The sequence below is a fragment of the Cnephaeus nilssonii genome (genome assembly GCF_951640355.1).
Source record: "Cnephaeus nilssonii genome assembly, chromosome: 19".
Taxonomy (NCBI): Eukaryota; Metazoa; Chordata; class Mammalia; order Chiroptera; family Vespertilionidae; genus Cnephaeus; species Cnephaeus nilssonii.
Window position 1 is genome coordinate 38,033,168 of NC_137090.1, and position 12,497 is coordinate 38,045,664.

General features: G+C 47.9%; 1 protein-coding gene across 2 annotated transcripts in view; it reads right to left on the bottom strand.

Annotated features, from left to right (window-relative positions):
• Positions 1–2,564: 2,564 nt before the first annotated feature.
• The window catches only part of WSCD1 (WSC domain containing 1), a 48,629-nt gene continuing 38,696 nt past the window's right edge, over positions 2,565–12,497 (bottom strand). For both annotated transcript variants that reach the window (XM_079797930.1, XM_079797929.1), the window contains exons 8-9: positions 10,159–10,359; positions 2,565–8,974 (exon numbers count right to left, since the gene is read on the bottom strand). In XM_079797930.1, coding sequence (XP_079654056.1) covers positions 8,622–8,974; positions 10,159–10,359 — 554 coding nt within the window. In that variant the 3' untranslated portion in view covers positions 2,565–8,621. The remainder of the gene's footprint in view (positions 8,975–10,158; positions 10,360–12,497) is intronic.

Genomic DNA, 12,497 nt, shown 5'->3' on the forward strand with positions numbered 1-12,497 from the left:
AATTAAATTATAATCCTAACAACCTTTGTACATCTAGAAATTTGTCATAGTAATTAAATGCTAATAAGGCGAGGGAGAGTAAATGGATAGTTTCCTTAAAGAGTGCACTCCACCACCCAAGGTCAGGTGGAAATTATAAGTAATGTAGTGGTACAGTCAGATCACTCTGGCTGAATAAATGTCATGACGAAAGCAAGGAGTCATTCAGTTCTCTATATTTGAACATCTCATTAGAGTCTGTGTCATTCAAAGATGTATGGGGTGGCAGAAAGGTGACATTTAAGGTCTCCCACGGAGAGCCAAGCCTTTAATTATCTGATGGAGGTTAATGTGCCTATGGAGCAAGGGAAGCCTGAGCGTAACAGGGAATGATGCATTATGCTAAGAGCAGATTTCACGGGTGAGCCCATGGGTGGGCCATCCCCCAGGATGTCTGTCTGGTCAGAGTTTTCCTGCCTTGTTGGTTCCCCGCCAGGATGAATGTGGGACCAGGAGAGTTCTTGGGAGAAAGAAGTGATGGCCGTAGTTGTAAGGGAGAAGGCTGCAGGAAACGAACACCTACCCTCAACAATAATGTAGGCAGGAGCTCAGCCAGCCTGAGGGTCTGGAGGAACATTGCTGAGGATGCTGAAGGCTGTGCAGTGGCTCCATGCAGGATGGACTGTGAGGTCCTCAGCTGGATGATGGTAGGCAGCTACAACAATGGCTCCCAGTGATCCCACCTTCTGTTATAACCCCCCGCTCTGTGGGATGCACCCAGTAACTTGCTTCTAACAAATATAATACACTGAGAGGGATGGGATGTGATTTCTAAAATTAGGTTACAAAAAACTATAACTTCTATCTTGTTCACACTCCCTTTCTCACTCTTATGAAGCAAGCTACCATGCTGGGAGATGCCTTTTAAAGAGGCCTACAAGGCAAAGAACTGAGGTCCTCAGTCCACCAGCCCATGAGGACCTGAATGCTGTCAGTGACAATGTGAGTGCACTTGGACGTGAGTCCTCTCCCACTTAAACCTTCAGATGAGACTGCAGCCCCATTGACTTCTTGATTGTAGCCTCATGAGAGTCCTTGAGCTGGAGGACCCAGTTAAGACTTTTCTGACCCACAGAAACTCTGAGTTAATGAATATTTGGTTTAAATTGTGGCTTTAAGTCATGCCTAAGTTTTGGGGTGACTTCTCACACAATGATAGATAACTAATGCAGTGAGTGTTAGACTCTATGATGATGCTGGGGTGGGAGGTTCTAGGTGCTAGCATGTACCTAGCATCTTTGTCTCTGCACTTTCATCCTTACTCCATCCTATGGAGAGAAAAGATCCACCTACACTAACCTCAGGAGTGGGGGTGGGGGAGAAACCTTTATTCTTTCCTGCCTGGGAGTGGGAAGATATCCTCCAACCTTCATCTCTTTGTCACTTATCCAAGTACACTATCCCTCCTCTTGTTCTCAGAAGAAGGAGTGGATGTCTCTGTGTTATACTTTGAGGCATAAAATAGAAAGGAGTTTTTTATTTAGAAGAAAAAAAGTTTTGCTATAGGAAGGATTACCTTTAGGGAATGAGCTGCAGAACTGAGCTAGAGAAGCTCATCTATCCCAAGGCAAACAAGAATGTGCCACCCGCCTCCCCCTGTAGTGGAGGCTCACATGGGATCAAAGGTGGGGCTTACACCATTATCTTCCTGAATGTCCATGAACAGGACTTTGGAGGAAAATCCTGCTGATTTATTTCTTGTTCTTTTCCATGCAGTAGTTCAAAGTAACTCTTCAGGGGGATTTGGTGGCTGCCATAGTTCTTCACTTTTTTTTTTTTTTTTTTACTTGTAACACTAAATAGTTATGGCTAAACTCAGTTCCCAATAGGGAGGTGATGGAAAAATTCAATCAAGTATATTCAGCAACATCCTCTCAATTCACAGATAAAAAAAGCAAGACATTATTTTTTAGGAAGATATTATTTTCCTGAAAAACTTTAAAAGCCAGGTGATTTAGGGTTTTTGTGCATCCCCCTTCTAGTTCACTAATACTTCCTGTGCCTCCTGCATCCTTGTCCTGTGCTAAAGGCAGAGGTTACAAAAATAAATACAAGACACAATGCTGTCCCCGCCTCCCATGGTTTAAAATCTAGTGATGGACATATGTAAATACAGTTTTCAAGTTAATGAGAAATGTTGGTGAATTGGTTATCAACATTTTAAAAATGAAGAGTGGAGGGAAGAAACAAAAATTAAATTAATGCTATTTTACTTTTCCCATGGCACTCTCCATTTGGGAAGATTCTGGACAAAGATTGGCTTCTCAGTGAAGTCCAGTCTGTAGGACATTTTGGTGAGGGCCTGTACTTTGAGCAGGGACAGAGATTGTTCCTTTTCACCAGATTCTGCAGATGAGATAAACAAAATTTTAGAAGGCCAAAGCTGGATAAGGCCTAAGACAATTTTTATGTCAAACATTTCATTGTTTTAATGAATAAGTTGAGATTCAGAGAGAGGAAGACACTTGTCCAAACTCACATAGTGAGGAAACAATGATTCTAGAATAAAACTCTCACTCCAAGCCAGGAATTTTTGCAATCCTTTTAGGTCACCTGAAGATATCAAAGATAGAGCTGGTGTCCATGATCAAAAAGCTAGTGATCACGATGAAGGAGCTGGTAATCATGATGAAGGAGCTGGTGATCATGATCAAGGAGTTGGGGTCCATGATGAAGGAGCTGGTGTCCATGATGAAGGAGCTGGTGTCCATGATCAAGGAACTGGTGTTCATAATCTTGGTAGATTAAGCAAGCACTTGCTCTGGTTTTTCCCCCCTCCTTAAATCAAATGTATAAGATAACCTAGCTATGCTTGAAAACAAAAAGAGAACCAGAGTGAACCCAAAACTGAACAAACTCTGAAAGACAGAAAACAGAAAGATGAGGAAATCAGCACCCAGGACATTGCTGGTAGCTGTGCCTCAGAAAGGTCAGTGCTCCCTATCAAGAGTTGGAGTTGGAGGGCAGGAGGTGGTTTGAGGTAATTAAAGAGCCATTAGTTGAGGTATCAAACCTGGGGCAGCCAGGATGGTTGATCCTTGCACAATTCTCTTCCCCTTTTATGAATACACAATTGCCAACATTTTGATGAAAACCAAAACCATGGGAAAAACAGCAGAATCAACCAATGAAAAAACTCACACCCCCCAAAACAGAATTAATTGAGCAATCAGTAGAGAACATTTACATATGTATATTTAATATCCTCAGAGAGCTATGAAGGGGCATCATCTGTGAAACAAGTTCTAATCACTTAGAGGTATTGGGAATAAAAAAGATAATTATAGAAATTAACAGGTTGGTTGAATAGAATAATGTACACAGTGAAGAGTAAATTATAATTCTTGACTGTCAAAGACTTCTCCCAGAACCCAGCACTGGGATTAAGAGATGGAAAATACGTAAGAAGAACTGAGATGTGGAAACTAGATTTTCATGTTCCAGCATCAGTGTAAAGGAATGCCAGAATGAGGGATTAGAAAGGAAAGAGGTGGCAATATTCAAATCAATAATAGTTAATAATGTCCTAAAATTAAAGAAAGAAGTTATTGAAGGGCTCACCATGTGTTGAGCAAGAGAAATAAAGAGTGTGTATAGAGGTGGTCAATATGAATTGGGGACGTTCCTGATGATTCTGTTAATGTCAAGGCAGTGGATTGGGGACATTAGATCTACACTCATTATTATAACATGGATATAACTTGGATGATTCTTCAAAATATCCACTACATTCAATGTAATCCAGTGGTCGGCAGAGCTCTACACAACATAAGAAATGCACTGATTTCTGGACTTTTTCCATATTGGTGTTATGATGAACAGATCTAAAGACGGTCGGTCCCCAATGGTCCCCAATTCCTGGCATTCATGACCCTGTGTAATCTCCTACCCTTGAGTTTGGTAGGGTCTGTGACTTGCTTCTTATTCAGAAGACAGCAAAGGTGAAGAGATGGCATTCCTATGTAATGTATGTCAGACTGTCTCACTCTGCAGCCAGCCTAAAAAAGCCAACAGCTGTGTTGTGAACTGTCTACGAGAGGCCCACTTATTGAGAACTGTGGGTGGGCTGGAGAGACTGAGAGCCTCAATCTTATAACAACAAGTGACTTAATTCTGCCAACAATCAGTGAATTAGACATGGACACTTCCTCCCCAGATGAGAACGCAGCCTGGATCACACCTTGATTGCAGTCCAGTGAGATTCTGAAGCAGAGGACCCATCTAAGCTGAGCTGAGACCGCTTACCTAAAGAAGCTGTGGAGTAAAATATGTGTTGTTTTCATCTGCTCAGTTTGTGGTTATTTATGTAGCAATAGAAAACGAATCCATGTGATTCTGGAGAGTTGTGATCTCAACCTTGGCAATGTCTGATGGTACAATGTAGATGGCTGAAGGCTGGGTAGAGAGGGAAGTATCCGTGCCTGATGTCACTGCTCCGCATTCCCAGGCATTCTCCCAGACACACTGTGTGCTTGCCCTGGCCTCCCTGTGTCATCTGGATATGGTAGCTCTGCTTATGGGAGGTTGAGTTATCCAAGTGAGTTGATGCCAAAGTCATGCAACCTGACTCTTGTCACTTGTAATGCTCAGGTAGGCTGGCCTGGGACTCAAAGGGGCAGCTGTCCATCAGCAGCTGGAGCTCACACCTGCAAGCACGCATACTCATCAGCGCATGCACACTGCTGGGCTCAGGCCCACCGAAGATGCCTGTCTGTCAATATCTTTTGGGAACAGGGCTTTTCTGCTGCCTGGGATGTTTGTGACACAGATAAAACCCCCAAACTCCTTCCTTATGGCAAGTTATGGTCCATCTTTCTGACCCCACTCCTGTGAAAGGCCTGCACCATCTAACCAAGTTTTCAGGTACGGAGCAGGCTTGATGAATGACTCTTCAAATTGAATTCAGGTGCCCACAAAATAGTACTAGCAGTGAAATTAATGGGGTCGCTTCCAAATGAGCTTAATGGCATATTTGCCTCATTTCCAGCAATTTCTTGAAGAGTTACAGGAATGCAGTATGAGGGTAGTCAGGTGGTTTCATGGAAGAGCCCTCTTTCCAGCCCTATCTCCACCATTCATTCTCACAGCACGACCTCGTGGGAAACCCTTTCCCATTCTAAGTCTCATTTTTCTTACCTACACAATAAAGGATGTGAACTTTGGGTAACATACTCAGAAACTAAATTTCTCTCCTCGCCCCTCCATGGATATTATAATGCCCACCTCACCGAGGCACATGTGGAATGATGTTTGTAGAACTTCATGACTTGTAAGAACAGTTTACTGTTATGAATCATCATTGGCCACACCATCAAGACATGTATCTGTAACTGCTGATGTCTGAATCTAAAGAAATGTCTCAGGTACTGAAGACACCTTGGAAAGGTAATTCATTCAGCTCATACTTATGCTTACAGCACCAACTGGAATTGTTTTTATTTTTGTTTGATATTAAGATTCCTTATTTGATATAAGCAATTGTTCTTGTTACTTAGGATGGACCTGCTTATATTTCCCATGGCAGAGGAAAATATACTTACATCCATTTCCTGGGATTCTTGGCTTTGTCTACCTATAGTATAGACCTTCATTCTGCATATTGTATTAGAGTCAGACATTCCAAGGAGAGTTTGAAGATAGGGACTATAACTCCCTTTGTCCCTCTAATTTTTATCACACAGTAGAGTTAAAGAGGGGAGGTTGGAGGAGGGGAACTCTGTTTCATCACTCACCTCGCCTCCAATGGCAGCGATTCTGCTCTGCCCCAAGCTTGCATGTCTCACTCAGCAAACCAAAGCTGTGACTAACCATAACTACCTTTCTTTTAAGGCAGTTTACTGCCCATCAACTATTACTAAAAATGTCTCTTGAAGGAGGTCACACCTTCAATTCAAATAGCGTATCAAAGCATCCCTTCCAAGATCACATCATATTCTTCATGAAAAGAGTTATGATAAATACAACAGGGCCATACATTACAATCATTAAAGTTGGTGTCCTAGTCCTCCCATCGGTCAAGTAGAGATGATAACAAAGTGTTGGTTAAGGATTAATTTGTGGTTTGGGCTGGACAAACAAGGGATACTTTTCTCAGGATATATAGGTGACTTCACTGTGTACTGACTTAAAAATGCTTCTTGTCCTGGCTGACTAAGCACAGCCTTCTATTGAACATTTCACACCCAGACCCGTTCCTGTAAAAAGCAACTTTCTAATTTTACCAGCTCACACTGGTCTGAGTTTTGGTCTTTATCTACATCAGCCAGAAACAGAGAATGTCAGGACCCCAGGGCCTTTTATTCCAAGCGGTGTGGACATTGCCCTGGGATGTAACAAAAGCCCAACTCAATCCAATTTAAACAATGAAGGTAATTTATTGGCTCATGGAACAAAACTGTCCAGAGATGGAGCCAATCACAGGTAAAGCTTGATCCTATACTTATACAATGTCACCAAGGACCTGGCTTCTTCTGCCTCTGGACTCTCCCTTCAGTAGTGTCGACTTCAGGCTGAGAGTGATTCTCCTTCATGGTCCCAAGACAGCCACCATCAAGACTCAAGACTACCTACTTCCTCTTGCACATCCAGCAGGGTGGATAAAAAAAGCCTCTACCCAACATTCCCAGAAAAAGTCTTGAAATACCCTCTGGATGCTTTGCTCACATAGCCATACCTGAACCAGTCACTGTAGCCAGAGAGCTGGAATGTGATAATGGCTTAGTTTAGGTCATGCATTCAGCCCTGGAAGTGATAGTCAAGACAGCCCAGCCAGATCATAAAATCCCCAAACAGAAATCAGGGCCTGCTGGGAAAGGAAATGGGGGAATGAACATTGGGGATGCAATCAACAACATCCACCACACCCCTTATTTTATGGGTGGAAAACTGAGACCAGAGAGGGAAAAGGCCTCCCCAAGATCATAGCAGAGCAGAGCTTGGAGTACACCACAATCCTCCAATTTGCAGACCCTGTATTGTTTCTACTCTACTCTACTTGCTCAAGTCAACTTGCCCACTACTGCATAGTGATCAGTGAGGGTTTTGACCAATCAATTTCTCCCTAAACCTGAATGAACTGGAGGCATCACATTTCAAACACCTCCAATAAATTTCCAGTCAGAACAAACCTCTGCAGCCACAAAGATCAACCCCAGCATTTTCATCTCTCCCCTTAGGGCCCCCTAAGTACCAAGTAGCTCCTGCTACTTTTAAGAGAAAAAAAATGCATTCTGGTGTGCAAACATTACTGCATATTCATGCACTCCAAATCTAATTTTAGCTGCAAGAGACTTCATTACAAGATGCTCACATAATTAAGCAGCTTTCTTCCCAGGGTTTGGAAGCCTGTCTATTCTTTTCTCTCATTTCCACATCATTGGGATTATCAGAATGTGATTTAGCTTCTTAAAATTATATATTTTGGTGTTTCCAAATTGATCCACAACAGGAGACGAAATCCATGAAAATTACATGTTTTAGCACAGGTTTGTGTCACTCCATAGCCTGGCTGTTAAAGTTGGAATCTGTAGACAGTCGGGGTGTCACTGTTCAAAGGTTCCTGATGCATTTACCACACACCTCCCCTGAATACAGGTCTGCTTTTACTCCTTGGCCGGTGGGGACAGTATCCTCTTTATGGAGAAGCTGCGAGCTATAGACTAGCCCCAACTTGGACACAAACAGACTTTCTCAAGAGGACAGATGGATCCCCCTTCCTGTGCTCTGCTCTCCCACAGAGCCAGGCCCGGGGCTACGGCTTCTGGGAGCCAGAAGCAGGTAGGGCCTTTGCACCTACTTGCTCACCCAACATCCAGAAGCACCTGCCAAGTGTCAGGTGCCTTCCTATGGGCAGTGACTCGTCCTGACCTGGATGCACCCTGTCACCATTATTCTCCTCACCTGCATGCCTGGCCAAGGTGCAAGCAAGCTACAAGGCCATTTGAGCAGCTGACTCTCCACCCTGGAAGGCGAGGTCTACTCTGCCCACGGTGCCGCCAGCCCATCCACAGAGAGCGGGAGGCATGGCCGCAGAGTTCGTGGTGCCCAGTGGTCACACCACACACATTTATGGGATGTCAGGACCACGTGGCCCGGTAGCAACAGTCCGTGAGCCCACCTCTTGCTGCTCAGAGCAGGTGCCCGCCCAGCCCAGCCCCCGCAGTCAAGAACCCTGACCAGTAACTCCATGCTTGGGGCTGACAAAAGGAAACCTGGAGCCTCTGAGAACCCAGGTGCACGTGTGTCTGCGAGAGACAGACTGAGCCTCTGGGAACACATGGCCTGGAGACTGTGTGCTGGCAAGTCTGGGAGTGTCTGGCACACCCTGCATGGTGACTTGGGCTTGTCAAAACAGGCACTGTAGCGTGGAGTGGCGTGTCTAAGCGTGTCTAGCTAGGAGCGTGTGTCTGTCCTGTGGCATCGTGTCTGCCCGGGTGGGCTAAGGGTTTGTGGCTGGTCTCCCTGCACCCGAGGGAGGCGGCACTGGGCAGCCCGTGTCCCAGCGAGGCCACCACCTGAGCATCTGAGCGGGTGCAGCCCCGGGGGCGGCTGGCTCTCAGCAGGGCGCGAAGAGCGGCGGCCTATCATCTGGGCACGTACTCCCTGGGCAGCCCAGCCCAGTTGTGGTCACGCAGGGCCTTGTCCACTGTCCGGATGTAGCCATTGATCAAGTCCTTCATCTCCGGGGTGAAGGGCTCAGGGTCATGCGGGCGCCGGCCGTGGCGCCGGAAGCTGCCTTCCTTGTTGTTCTCCACGCAGAGCAGCCGCTCCTCGCTCACGGACACGTTGAGGAAGGCCACCATCTCCCGCAGCGTGGGCACCAGGCTGCGCCGCAGCTCCTCGTAGTGCACCACCAGCAGCCGCTTGCCGTACTTGAGCCAGTCCAGCACGTGCGAGGACCACCACGAGGCATAGCTGTTGACGAAGTCCGGCCACTCTGGGGGGGACAGAGGGGTGCCGTGTCAGGGCCCAGCCCGGAGGGCTGCTGGTCCCCCTGGATGCCCAGGGAAGCGGCCAGGATTTTCCATCACCCACTGCCCAGGGCCAACCTGCCTGAACCCCTGCTGAGGAAGGTGACTTAGTGTGAATAAGGGTTAATATCAGGCTGGGCTCTGAGGAGTCCTAAGCCGGGAAGACGTGACCTTGAGTCTGCCTGCCTCCCAGCAAACACATCGAGTTAAAACAAATGTGAACTGCACGGACCAAGCACTGGCTCTCTCTCTCTCTCTTGTGCTATGAATTCCTTGACCTTAGCGACTGCACCTGGCCAGGGAGAGCTGGGCTGCACACGGTGCATGACAGCAGCATTGAAGACAGGTGGGAATCGAGGCACCCTCCTTCACCTGGATCTTGTCACTGGCAACTATGCACACCTGATGTGGGGGGCAGGGACCGAGCAGCGTGTGTGGGGCAGCTGCTGGGCCTCCCGGTGAGAGGAAGAGGCTGTGCTGGCCAGGCTTCCTCTCCTGGCCCCCCTGTCACTCTAAGGCAGTGGTTCTCAACCTTTCTGATGCTGCGACCCTTTAATACAGTTCCTCATGTTGTGGTGACCCCCAACCGTAAAATGATTTTCGTTGCTACTTCATAACTGTAATTTTGCTACTGTTATGAATCGTAATGTAAATATCTCTGTTTTCCGATGGTCTTAGGCGACCCTGCTAGCGGTTCTCAACCTGTGGGTCGTGACCACAGGTTGAGAACTGCTGCTGTAGAGCCTAAGACCATCGGAAAACACAGATATTTACATTACGATTCACCTAGACTCTAGGTGAAGGGTGATGGGGAAAGGGCGGGGGGAGACACAGGTCAGCCCCAGCTGACCCAGAGCCACGCAGGGACAGAGGCACAGCCTGCCTGCCTACAGCCCTGCATCTCATCACGCCCCCACCCTGCTGAAGGCAGCTTTATTTCGGAGGAACACACTTGGCTTTATATTACTCACCTCTGCCATTCGCTGCCTAAAGCTGACTGCGTGCCTTGAGGGCAGAGACCCTGACCCCTTTCCCTGGGCCCCCGGGGCCTTGCCCAGTGCCTGGCACACAGTTTACTTCAGTAAGCATGTCAGCAGGTGACTCCGAGAATAACGTTGCAGTGAGGCCCCGCCCCCAGGCCCCTCTCTACCTTTGCTCTTCCAGTTGCGGTCAGCCGCGTAGCCCAGGTGCCCGGCGCACTTCCTGTTGAATTCGGCCACCAGGGACCTGTACGGGTTCCGGATGAGCAGGATGGCGGAGTCGAACATCTCGATCTCCCTCCTGCCGCTCTCGTGGGTCTTCACACAGATGGTGCGCCGGCTCCGCCAATGGTCCTTCTCGCCCTTAAACCCTGCCCGGGGGGAAGGAGAGGGCCGCTTTGGAGGAAGGCATTGTGGGACCCACACTGCCAGGCGGCAGACAGATCCTAATGCTCACCTGCACGCCTGAGGGAAGGCTGGCAATAGGGGCCGAGCAGAGGGCACTGGGAGGGCCTACGATGGTTGACAGGAGCAGCCTCTACAGGACTGACCCTGCCCAAGACAGCAGGAGATGTCTAAGAGTTGGGAAAGATGGCGTCTGCTAGACAAAGGAGATAAGGCACCTCCTGCAGATCCCCAGGAGTCAGGAGTCAGAGGGCTTGATCATGCCCTGTCTCTAAACGCTGGAGATGCATACATTTGAGTATTTTCTTGGCAATTTCACATGAATATCACAAATACCCCTGCGAGTCAATTATAGCTGCACGCATAACTGGATGATGTGACTGAGGTTCAGAGTGGGTGTGTGACTTGCCCAGGATCACACAGCACCATGGCAACAGAGCCAGGGCTCTCTCCATGTGGCTGTGTGTGTCCCCGAGAAGCCCCCCACTTCCACCCAGCTCCCCACAGTAGGAGCAGGATCCCCATCATTACACTCAAGGGCTGTGAGCAGCTGCTGCCCCTCCCTCTGACCTCATGCCATGGTCCTGTAACAGAGCCCCAGCCTTGCATCTATGGAGAGTCTCTACCTGGGACCCCAGAGCAGGTCTGGCCAAGGCCTCATCCACAGTGGTTGAGCCCGGCCCTGCAGAACCCAGGGCCGTTTCTATGAACAGAGCCGTGCTCCCCTGGAACAATCTCTCTGGGCTGGGGGCCTGCCTTCTTCCTGGGTCCCTTGGGCCAGTCCTGGGCGTTCAAGCCCGAATCACTTCTGGCTGAGAAGGTCACTCTCTACCCGCCCACACAAAGAGTCACATTTTTATTAACACCGATTATTGTGTGCTCATGCTGAGTCCAATTTTATGTCAGGGATCAAGACTCAGACCCTGTCCTTATGCTTACAGTCTAGTAGGGAAATAGCCCAAGTATACTACAGAGAATAGAGGCTATGGGAACGAAGATTAGCAGCGACTAGTTAGAGGGTATAGTGGGATGTCAGAGAAAAATGTCCTCTGAATCTTGTTTCCCAACCACATCCCAGCGTAGCTCTGGCAGCCAGCTCTGGGGACATGCTCCATAGATGTGCATGAGCTTATCTTGGGCTCTTTGAAACATAAATAAGCCTTCACCCCTTTCATGATTGGCTGGGAAGCATCTGTATTTGCAAGTTTCTTTTGAACCTGGAATTCTGGGTTCACCTACTGAAGCTCCACACGTTTCAAACTCATCTCTTTCATGGGCCAAACAGTGAAAGTTTTGCTTTGATTCATTCTGTCAAGCAGCTGGGAGTTTCCGGGAAAGGAGGAGTCCAGCTCTGGGCTGTGTAAACCTGAGATGCAGTCTTTGACACTCGAGACCCAAGGTGCCTTTTGTACTGCCTCCGCCTATGCCAACAGCGGCCACTCTTCCTTACAACTCAACCACGTTCACCCAGGACAGGGTTGGCATTTTGGCTCTGGAGCTGCCTTGTGAATTTCCCATCTGCACATGTCATTGCTCTGTAAGTGCTCTGAGGCAGTGGCTACATCTAACTGTAAGGCTCAAAGATGTCCTGGTATCTCTAAAACCATGCTGAGGCAGTCGCCCAACACTTATATATGGCTGTTCAAACCACTGGGCCACTTAGCCATTTGGGGACCCAAAGAGCCAGCTGTGAGAGACAGGTGAAAGCCTTCTAGGTGAACGAGGCAGGTTACTGCAGCCTGTACACCAAGCATGTCAAACTCGCGGCCCGCGGGCCACATGCCTCATTTATTTGGCCCGTGTTAGCCTTTGAGTTTGACATGCTTGCTGTACACAGTGGGTGGTTCCCAGGGGACTAGGCCAGACGGGGTAGGACCACGTGCTTCACCTGACCACTCACCTGTAGGTACCCATAACCAAGGCTCCCAAGGACTAAGGGTTATATGAACAACCTTGGCTTTGTCCCAACCAGACTGAGGTTGCTGTGGGTGATTCCAGAACCCACTGCCAAGCTCAGAAGTTTCCGTTTTCTCTAGGATGCTACCATAGCACCCTCTTTTCCTACACCAAGCTCTAGTGATGAAACTTAGTTGTTGTGACACTT